The following is a 10667-nucleotide window of genomic DNA, read 5'->3' as shown; positions in this document are numbered from 1 at the left end:
CTCATCCTTGTTCCTGTCCTGTTCCCATCCCTGTCCCTATCCCTGTCCCCATCCTTGTCTGTGTTTCTGTCCCCATCCCTGTTCCTGCCCTTGTCCCCATCCCTGTCCCTATCCCTGTCCGTGTTCCTGTCTGTCTGTCTCCGTCTGTGTCCCCCATCCTTGTCCCTCCCCTTGTCCCTATCCCCATCCTTGTCCCTGTCCTGTCCCCATCGCTGTCCCCATCCCAGTCCCTGTCCTGTCCCCGTCCCTGTGCAAGCAGGGACCGAACCTGGCCAGGGATGCCCCAAACCCCTCCAGCCTGGCCTTGGGCACTGCCAGGGATCCAGGGGCAGCCACAGCGGTACCAGGGCCGCCCCACCCTGCCAGGGAACAATTCCTGCCCAAAATCCCACCCAGCCCTGCCCTCTGGGAATCCATTCCCAGTGTCCTGTCCCTCCATCCCTGTCCCCAGTCCCTCTGCAGCTCTCCTGGATCCCTTCAGGCCCTGCCAGGGGCTCTGAGCTCTCCCTGGATCCTTCTCCTCTCCCAGCCTGGATCCAGAGGGGCTCCAGCCCTGGAACAACTCCATCAGCTCCAGCTCCTCCTGCTGTTGTTCCCCAGGGCTGGGACAGCTCTGAAATAGGGTCTCATAAGCATTATATACATTTTACATTATATATTTTAATTTCTATTTTTAAATCTGCTCTCAAATAAACATTATCTCTACTGCAATGACCATCAAGCTCTGGGCTTCACTTCAAGGTCCTTCCCCTTTGCTTTCCAAACTCCATGCATTTATAGGAGACAAAATTAATTCAGATTAATGATTTAACATCCCCCTGAGCTCCCCATGCCCACAGGAGCACCCCTGGAGGTAACTGTGACTGGGGCTGAACCACCCCAGCTCCCTGATTCCCTGAGCACGACTGGGGCTGGTTTGGGGAGGGTCCAGCCCTCCCTCTGCTCACACCAGAGGTGCACAGGGAGAGCAAAGCACCTGGGAAACTGGGAACTTCCCTGGGGAGGCAGGATGGGGCTGCTGGCTGTCTCCAGGATGATTCTTTGTGCTGTAGGACAGCGCTCCCTCTCAGAAGTGCCACTCGTACTCTGCTTTATGGCCCCACGCTGCCAATAAATGGACAAAGTTTGTTTTTATTTCACTGCAGCTCTCTCTGTCCCAGTCCTGGACTTTGCCCGGTGCTGGATGATTCCCACCAGCAGCCAGGGCTGCTCCAGCGTGCCCAGGGTGAGAACAACGCCTGATCCTGCAGGGAGAAGGGCTGGAGGGATGCATGCAGGGCACAGGGAATGTCCCTGCCAGGAGCAGCTCAGGTTTGGGCTGCCCTGAATCCACAGGCACCAGGAGCTGCTGGGAGCCAGCGGGGATTTGCCGGGGCTGGGGAAGGGAAAGAGATTCCAGCAGCTGCCCAGGGAGGTGGGACATGGGTGAATCACAGAATCCTGGAATGGTGTGGAACTTTAGACCCGATCCAATGAGTCCCACTCCCCCGGGGAGCAGGCAGGGACACTTCCCTTTGTCCCAGGCCGCTCCAAGCCGGCTTTGAGCATTTCCAGGAATGGAGCAGTCACAGCTGCCAGGGTCTCACCACCCTCCCAGCCAAGAATTTCCTCCTAATCTCCAATCTCCATCTCCCCTCCTTCAGTTTAAAGCCATTACAGCACCCCCAGGCTCCCAGCTGTGCTCCCTGTTTGCTGAGTTCTGCTGCCGAGCCCCAGGGCAGCCAGGGGCACCCAGCTCCCTTCCAGCGCTGTTCCAGCACCACGGAGCGCCGCAGGAATGTGCTGAGTGCGGGCAAACCGGCTGGGACAGACATCCCAGATCCCCCAGATCCCCCAGATCCCCCAATCCTCCCACCTTCGGCAGAGGGAACCCCCAGCCAGGAGCCTGCAGGGCCGGCCAGGGGCTGTGGCTGTGCCAGGGCAGTGCCATTCCTGCTCCATTCCATCCCTGCTCCATTCCATCCCTGCTCCTTTCCACCCCTGCTCCTTTCCATCCCTGCTCTGTGCCATCCCTGCTCCGTGCCATCCCTGCTCCGTGCCATCCCTGCTCGGTGCTATCCCTGCTCCATTCCATCCCTGCTCGGTGCTATCCCTGCTCCTTTCCATCCCTTCTCGGTGCCATCCCTGCCTTTCCATCCCTGCTCCATTCCATCCCTGCTCCATTCCATCCCCGCTCCTTTCCATCCATGCTCCATTCCACCCCTGCTCCGTGCCATCCCTGCTCCATTCCATCCCTGCTCCATTCCATCCCTGCTCTGTGCCATCCCTGCCCGTGCCACCCCTGCTCCATTCCATCCCTGCTCCATTCCATCCCTGCTCCATTCCATCCCTGCTCCATTCCATCCCTGCTCCTTTCCATCCCTGCTCCATTCCATCCCTGCTCCATTCCATCCCTGCTCCTTTCCATCCCCGCTCCTTTCCATCCCCGCTCCTTTCCATCCCTGCTCCATTCCATCCCTGCTCCATTCCATCCCTGCTCCATTCCATCCCTGCTCCATTCCATCCCTGCTCCTTTCCATCCCTGCTCCATTCCATCCCTTCTCTGTGCCATCCCTGCTCCTTTCCATCCCTGCTCCGTGCCATCCCTGCTCGGTGCCATCCCTGCTCGGTGCCATCCCTGCTCCATTCCATCCCTGCTCCATTCCATCCCCGCTCCATTCCATCCCTGCTCCTTTCCATCCCTGCTCCATTCCATCCCTGCTCCATTCCATCCCTGCTCCATTCCATCCCTGCTCCTTTCCATCCCTGCTCCATTCCATCCCTTCTCTGTGCCATCCCTGCTCCTTTCCATCCCTGCTCCGTGCCATCCCTGCTCGGTGCCATCCCTGCTCGGTGCCATCCCTGCTCCATTCCATCCCTGCTCCATTCCATCCCCGCTCCTTTCCATCCCTGCTCCTTTCCATCCCTGCTCCTTTCCATCCCTGCTCTGTGCCATCCCTGCTCCATTCCATCCCCGCTCCATTCCATCCCTGCTCCTTTCCATCCCTGCTCCATTCCATCCCTGCTCCATTCCATCCCTGCTCCATTCCATCCCCGCTCCTTTCCATCCCTGCTCCTTTCCATCCCTGCTCCTTTCCATCCCTGCTCCATTCCATCCCTTCTCTGTGCCATCCCTGCTCCTTTCCATCCCTGCTCCGTGCCATCCCTGCTCGGTGCCATCCCTGCTCTGTGCCATCCCTGCTCCATTCCATCCCTGCTCCGTGCCATCCCCGCTCTGTGCCATCCCCGCTCCTTTCCATCCCTGCTCCGTGCCATCCCTGTTCCATTCCATCCCTGCTCCATTCCATCCCTGCTCCATTCCATCCCTGTTCCATTCCATCCCTGCTCCTTTCCATCCCTGCTCCATTCCATCCCTGCTCCTTTCCATCCCTGCTCCATTCCATCCCTGCTCCTTTCCATCCCTGCTCCGTGCCATCCCTGCTCCATTCCATCCCTTCTCCTGTCCATCCCCGCTCCTTTCCATCCCTGCTCCGTGCCATCCCCGCTCCTTTCCATCCCTGTTCCATGCCATCCCCGCTCCGTGCCACCCAGCCGGGCTCAGCTGCACTGCCGTGACCCGGGCGGTTGGGAAAGCAGCTGGCACCGTGCCCAGCTCCGGAGCCAAGCCCAGCCGGCTCCAGACATCCCGGCTGCTCCCAGCGCTCCCAGCTCTGGCCAAAGTCAAACCCGACCGGCAGCAGCTGAACCCCGCTTCCAGTTCCACCAGGGATGAAGCAATCCCAAGGAAAACAGGGGGGAAATGTCTTTTTGCTCTTGTGCTGCCGGTGCTGGAGGGGACGTGGCACTGGCGGTGTCCCCGCAGCCGGGTCCTGGGGCAGTCCCGGGCTCCTGCCCTGCTCCACCGGGAGGCAAAGCCAAATTTTTCCCGAGGCTCCGCTCCTGCCCGGCTCCGGGCCGGGGTGCCCTGCCCTGGGAGGGTGGATGTGCCTGGACAGCGGCGAGCTGGGGCACGGGGATCAGCTCGGTGACACGGAACTGGTGGCACTGGGACAGCAGCGACTGCCGGAGCAGAGGCCGCCCCTGGAATGTGCAAGCTGGCGTTTGCTTTGCAGCAGAGCTCGGCATCCTGCGCATCCAGGGGGGACTGGGAATGCTCGGGGGCCCTGGCACAGCAGCGGGGGTGTCCAGGGCAGGGGTGGGATGCCCAAGGCAGGGGTGGGATACCCAGGGCACGGGTGGGATGCCCAGGACACGGGGGTGTCCCTATTTCCCACAGCAGCGGGATGGTCAAGGGGCCGGACAAAGATCCCGCGGGGGGGAAAAGGGAGAGGATCAGGGCCACCCAAACAAGGGACAGCCAAGGGAGCAGAAGTCCCTGGCTCTGCTCCAGGGGGCTCAGGGACCGGGACCACCCCCAGGCAGCCCCCGGGAAGGGCCGGGGCTGGTGGGGCTTTGTCACCTCGCACTGTTTGATGGTTGGTCTCGTTCCCGAAATCTGAAATTAAACAACTTTGATGCTCTTACGTGCAGGAAGCACCTCTGCAGCTGGCCCAGACCTCCTCCCCAGCTCAGCAGCTCCATCGTGGGCATCTCCCCATTAACCCATTGCTCTCCAAGCTGCCTCCGCCACGGGCAGCCCAGAGAACATTTGGGGTGAGATTTGGGGAAAGAGCTGAGCCCAGACACAGTTCCTGACTCTGCCATGCCGAACACGGAGGGGAGGGCAGGCACAGCCTGGAGAATGATGAAAGTCAGGATTAAAGGGCAGGGGGGGAGCAAAAACACCCCGGCCGCTTTTGGCAGGCGATGAAAGGAAGGTTTAGCAGCAGCTGCCAGCCGGGAGGGACAACTGCGGCTCCGGCTCCATCCCGGGCTGCCCAGCACGGCCACCCAGTGTCCCAAGGCAGCCGCATCCCAAGGGACACACGGGAAAAGCGCGGCCAGCCGGGAATCCCGCAGGGACAGCGCAGCTCCCGAGCATCGCCTGCCGGCTCCGGAGCTGCCGCCGCCCAGGACAGAGAACAGAGGCTTCAGCTGCTCCCCAGCTGCCTCCCAGCCAGATTTAGCTCTGGGGCCGGCACAGATGGGGCTGCGGGGCCGGAGCCACAGGCGGAGCCCTGGCCGCGGAGCCCGAGCCTGCAGTTGCCAATAGAGATACAGCAAATTAAGCGAACTTAATTCGGAGGGTCACCACACAATGCTCCCACCTGTTTTGCTGCGGTCCGGCCATCTGCCACCCCTCCACCTGATGCAAAAAGGGTTTTTTTCCCTTTCTCCCTACGCTTCGTTCAGCCGTGTCGGGTCTCACCAGGCAGCAGCAGGACGGGGGCAGAGCCGGCCCGGGGGGCACCGGCAGAAAAAAACCCTGGGGAGTTTTCTCCTGCAGCCAACACAACCCGGGGGTACGGAAATCACCCCCGTTATTCTGCCAGAGAAATGTTTCGTTGTGTTCCTGAAGTGTTCCAGACTTGGAGCGACCTGGAATGGGGAGAGGTGTCCATGCCAGGGCAGGGGTGGAACAAAACCATCCCCGAGTTCCCTTCCAACCCAAACCCCTCCAGGACTCTGGGATTTCTCATTTCCCGAATTCAGGGATTCTGCAGGAGGTGCATGGAGCCTGGCATCGCTCTGCACACTGATTCAGCTGTGGGAACGGCTCCTGGTGCTCAGGAGCTGGAGGGAAACACTGACACAGGCAAAGCTTTAAAGCACACGCTGCCAAAATCTCCGTGAGGGACCACCAAGGGTCCCGATCAGCCCGTGCCAGCCCTCGGCCAGGCTGGGGAAAAGCTCTGGCAGCGGCTGGGGGAGGATGGAGGGGTCTGGCTGCAACAGCTGAGAAAGCTTTGACACAGCAGCCAGCAGGAGAAATCCTGCCTGGAGCTCTGCAGAGCTGACACGGGACATCTGGAGCGGGAGCAGCTTCCCAGAGGAGCAGCAAGTTCCTGGAAACTGCAAAGGGAGAAATCAGGGAAGCACAGGCTGGTTTGGGTTGGGAGGGAGCTCAGAGATCACCCAGTGCCACCCCTGCCGTGGCAGGGACACCTCTCACTGTCCCAGGGTGCTCCAAGTGTCCAACCTGGCCTGGGACATCCCAGGGATCTGCTGCTGGCTGTGGCAAACACTGTCCCTGTGTTTGGAGGTTGGTGGGGCAGTGACCTGAGCTCCCTGCAAGGAGCAGGGAAAGGCAGAACAGCATCCATCCAAGGAGGGAATTCTGTCCCTGTGCCCCTCTCAGGTGGGGCCTCACCTGCAGAGCTGCCCCAGCCCTGGGGAACAACAGCAGGAGGAGCTGGAGCTGCTGGAGAGAGCCCAGAGGAGCCCCAGAGCTGCTGCAGGGCTGGAGCCCCTCTGGAGCCAGGCTGGGAGAGTTGGGGGGGACACCTGGAGAGGAGAAGGATCCAGGGAGAGCTCAGAGCCCCTGGCAGGGCCTGGAGGGATCCAGGAGAGCTGCAGAGGGACTGGGGACAAGGATGGAGGGACAGGACACAGGGAATGGATTCCCAGAGGGCAGGGCTGGGTGGGATTTTGGGCAGGAATTGTTCCCTGGGAGGGTGGAAGGCGCTGGAACAGAATTCCCGGAGGAGCTGTGGCTGCCCCTGGATCCCTGGCAGTGTCCCAGGCCAGGCTGGATGGCCTCGGAGCAGCCTGGTCGCTGTCCCTGTCGGTGTCCCTGTCCCTGTTGGTGTCCTTGTCGCTGTCCCTGTCCCTGCCTGCGTCCCTGTCCTTTCCCTGTCGGTGTCCCTGTTGCTGTCCCTGTCCTGCTCCCATTCCCGGTGCCTGTCCCTATCCCATCCCTGTCCCCTGTCCCTGTCCCCATCCCTATCCCTGTCCCTGTCCCTGTCCCTGTTCCCTGTCCCTGTTCCGTCCCTGTCCCTGTTCCGTCCCTGTCCCTGTCCCATCCCTGTCCCTGTCCCCATCCCTGTCCCATCCCCATCCCTGTCCCTGTCCCCATCCCTGTCCCATCCCTATCCCCATCCCTGTCCCCATCCCCATCCCTGTCCCTGTCCCTGTCCCCATCCCCATCCCTGTCCCTGTCCCATCCCTGTCCCATCCCTGTCCCTGTCCCCATCCCTGCCCCATCCCTATCCCCATCCCTGTCCCATCCCATCCCTGTCCCTGTCCCTGTCCCATCCCTGTCCCAGTCCCATTCCCTGTCCCCATCCCTGTCCCATCCCTGTCCCAGTCCCATTCCCTGTCCCCATCCCTGTCCCATCCCTGTCCCAGTCCCATTCCCTGTCCCTGTCCCTGTCCCTGTCCCGTCCCTGTCCCATCCCTGTCCCATCCCTGTCCCCATCCCCATCCCATCCCTGTCCCTCTCCCATCCCTGTCCCATCCCTGTCCCATCCCTGTCCCATCCCTGTCCCTGTCCCGTCCCTGTCCCATCCCTGTCCCATCCCTGTCCCCATCCCCATCCCATCCCTGTCCCTCTCCCATCCCTGTCCCATCCCTGTCCCATCCCTGTCCCATCCCTGTCCCTGTCCCGTCCCTGTCCCATCCCTGTCCCATCCCTGTCCCCATCCCCATCCCATCCCTGTCCCTCTCCCATCCCTGTCCCATCCCTGTCCCGTCCCTGTCCCATCCCTGTCCCATCCCTGTCCCCATCCCCATCCCATCCCTGTCCCTCTCCCATCCCTGTCCCATCCCTGTCCCGTCCCTGTCCCATCCCTGTCCCATCCCTGTCCCCATCCCCATCCCATCCCTGTCCCTCTCCCATCCCTGTCCCATCCCTGTCCCATCCCTGTCCCATCCCTGTCCCTTTCCCATTCCCGCTCCCACCGGGTTCACCCCCGGCCGGGCCGTGCAGCTGATGGGCGTGGCCTCATTTGCATGAACCAATGAGAGCCGGGTATGCAAATGAGGGCGGCGGGGGGCGGGCGGGGCCGCGCGCGCGGGGCGCCTTTGTCCGGCAGAGCGGCGGGGCCGGAGCGGCCGGAGCGCGGCCGAGCCCGTGTCCGTGCCCGGTGTCCCCTGTCCGTGTCCGGCTCCCTGTCCCCGTGATGACTCTGGAGGAGCTGCCCGGGGAGCGCCGCGCCGCCGGGAGGTGAGGCCGGGGGGGCGGCGGGTGCCGGTTGGGGAGCGGCGCGGGCTCGGCCGGTGACGGCGGTGCCGCGTGTCCCGGCGCAGGATGGAGCAGGCGGGGGACGCGCTCCAGGAGGTGCTGAGCAAGGCGCTGAGCCAGCGGAGCCTCACCCTGGGCGTCTACGAGGCGGCCAAGCTGCTCAACGTGTGAGTGCCCCCCTCTCCCGTCCCCTGTGCCCCGGAGCCCCGTGCCCGGTGTGCCCGCGGTGTGTGACCCCGGTGTGCCCGCGGTGCCCCGCAGGGACCCCGATAACGTGGTGCTGTGCCTGCTGGCGGCCGAGGAGGAGGAGGCGGGGGACGCGGCGCTGCAGATCCACTTCACTCTGCTGCGGGCCTTCTGCTGCGAGAACGACATCAACATCCTGCGCGTCAGCAACCCGGCCCGCCTGGCGGAGCTGCTGCTGCCCGCCGCGGGCCCCGACCCGCCCGCCGACCTGCACTGCGTGCTGGTCACGGTGAGCCCCGGGGACACCGCGGGGACAGCGCGGGGACACCCCCAGCGACACCGCGGGGACACCCCCGGGGACATCCCCAGCGACACCCGGGGCCGCTCCGAACCGCCGCGCCCGGGACTCGAACCCGCGGCTGCAGCGCGCCCGTCCCGGGGGGGTCCCGCGGTGCTCCCGGGCTGTCCCCTCCTCCTGCTGCTCTGTTTTCCCGTCCTTCTTTGTTTTTCCCCTTTTTCTCCTCTTGTTCTGCTTTTCCTTTCCTTCGTTTTCCTCCTTTTCCCTCCTCTCTTTATTTCCCCCCTCCTCTCTTTATTTTCCCCCCCTCCTCTCATTATTTTCCCCCCTCCTCTCTTTATTTCCCCCCTTCCCTCTATATCTTTCCCTCTTTTCCCCCCCTTTTTTCTTTCCCTCCCCCACCCCACCGCCTTTTATCTCTCCCTCTTTTTTTTTCCCCCGTTCCCTCCTCTGCCCCAGAGTCCAAAGCTAACCTCCTCACATGCTCCCAGGCCTGACTTGTTTGTTTGCCTCGGCAGCAATTTAAGATGATTCACACTCCTGGCCTTTCTGCTGTGCTTTTTTTCCTCCCCCCCCTGCCGCGCTCGGGTTGTTTTTTTGCTGCCTCTCTGAAGCTGGTTTTTTTTTTTCTCTCCCTTTTCCAGAACCCGCAGGCGTCGCAGTGGAAGGACCCAGCGCTGAGCCAGCTGATGTGTTTCTGCCGGGAGAGCCGCTACCTGGACCAGTGGGTGCCCGTGATCAACCTCCCCGAGCGGTGACCCCGGCGCAGCTGCCAAAATTCTCTTTGCACTTGGCTCAGGAAGCGACTCCCAGCCCCGGCTCCAGCATCCCGCGGGGAGGGGAAAAAAAATAAAAATACAAACCCGACAATGACGACAGCAACAAAAAAAATAGATGTAAAATAATAAAGTTGGAAGCGATGCAGCGTGGGGTTGGAGCTGAGGAAAAGTGGGATGTGCCCTCCCGGAGCTCCCCTCTCTTTCTGTCCTTAAGTGCCACTTAAAGTCCTGCTTTAAACACCTTAACGAGCAAACGAGGTTAATCGAGGCCTTCTGCCAGCAATGTTGTTGGATTTTTGGGATGGTAATTCTCACGTTTTTATGCTAAGATATATAATAATAGTAAGTTATTTTCTGATATTGATGGAGAAATTATTTATACTTGGAGGTTTGAGAACCTCAAGCAGTTGTGCAACCACAAATCTTCTCCCAGCTGGCTGCAAAAGCAGCACCATTGATATAATTGTTTGAAATTCGAGTGTTTTTTGGGGTTGTGGTGTTCTCGTTTTGTGTTTTCTTCTTTTTTTTTTTTTTTTTGAAATAAAGTGTAAAATCAAACCTTTGGCCCAGGCTTTATTTCCTTGCTCCAGGAGCGTGTCAGGCACACGGGGGCTGAGCAGCAGCTGCTTCCTTGTCCTGGCCATGGGCAAGGTCCTGTTGTGCAGCTCCAGTGTGGGTTCATTCCCGGCCCCTCCCAAGCAATTAAAGGCCAGAGCAGCCGCTGAGCTGCAGGAAATGTTGGGAATGTTCTTTATTTATTTATTTATTTATTTATGTAGCTTGAATGCTGCCACAAAGGAGCTAAAAAAAAAATATATATATATATATAAAAGGGTTTTGCTGCTGAGGCTTCCACGCTCCTCCTTGGCAGGTGGGGAACCCCAATTCCCTGCAGGAGGAAAATCCCATCCTGCTGTTTCCTTGGGATTTTTTTCCCAGTGCCAGGCTCCTCTTGAATGGCACAGCCAGGCTGGCACAGATGGCATCGCTGCTGTGGCAGGAGGAGCATCCACCCCCTGCTGCTGGCACTGCCTGGGGACAGCGGTGACACACGGTGACACACACGGTGACACACACTGTGACACACCCAGCCCGACCCCTGGTGTGCCCCAGCAGTGCCACGGGGTCACTTTGTCCCCAGCCTGGCTGGGAGGGGAGGCTGGACCTGTTCTCCCACTCCTGGGATGCACCAGCACGAGGTGTCCCTGTCCCTGTCCCTGTCCCAGCCCTGCCTGGGGACACTGCAGCACAGCCAGCACCACATTCATTCCTCCAAGCTCAGGTTCCATCCAAACCCTTCTGGTTTGTCCCAGTGTCACCTCCCAGCTCTGTCCCCACACCCCAAATTCTCATTTTTCTCCCCAAATCAGCTTGGCCACAGGTAAAAGGAGCAGCCCACCAG

General features: G+C 60.9%; 1 protein-coding gene across 1 annotated transcript; it reads left to right on the top strand.

Annotated features, from left to right (window-relative positions):
* Positions 1-7874: 7874 nt before the first annotated feature.
* GADD45A (growth arrest and DNA damage inducible alpha) lies at positions 7875-9351 on the top strand. Its single transcript, XM_033067584.2, has 4 exons — positions 7875-7984; positions 8068-8169; positions 8264-8477; positions 9131-9351. The coding sequence occupies exons 1-4, from the start codon at positions 7941-7943 to the stop codon at positions 9242-9244; spliced, it is 474 nt and encodes a 157-aa protein (XP_032923475.1). The 5' UTR covers positions 7875-7940; the 3' UTR covers positions 9245-9351.
* The last annotated feature ends 1316 nt before the right edge of the window (positions 9352-10667 follow it).

Source organism: Catharus ustulatus, chromosome 9, assembly GCF_009819885.2.
Source record: "Catharus ustulatus isolate bCatUst1 chromosome 9, bCatUst1.pri.v2, whole genome shotgun sequence".
NCBI classification, from domain to species: domain Eukaryota; kingdom Metazoa; phylum Chordata; class Aves; order Passeriformes; family Turdidae; genus Catharus; species Catharus ustulatus.
The sequence above is the reverse complement of the archived record's forward strand: the minus strand, read 5'-3'. Positions and strand labels throughout refer to the sequence as shown.

Bases quoted from the DNA above. Each gene is read 5' to 3' on its own strand.
- GADD45A (XM_033067584.2), top strand. From the start codon at position 7,941: ATGACTCTGGAGGAGCTGCCCGGGGAGCGCCGCGCCGCCGGGAG. The intron at 8,170-8,263 runs GTGAGTGCCCCC...GGTGCCCCGCAG, and splicing joins GCGGCCAAGCTGCTCAACGT to GGACCCCGATAACGTGGTGC. The intron at 8,478-9,130 runs GTGAGCCCCGGG...TCCCTTTTCCAG, and splicing joins TGCACTGCGTGCTGGTCACG to AACCCGCAGGCGTCGCAGTG.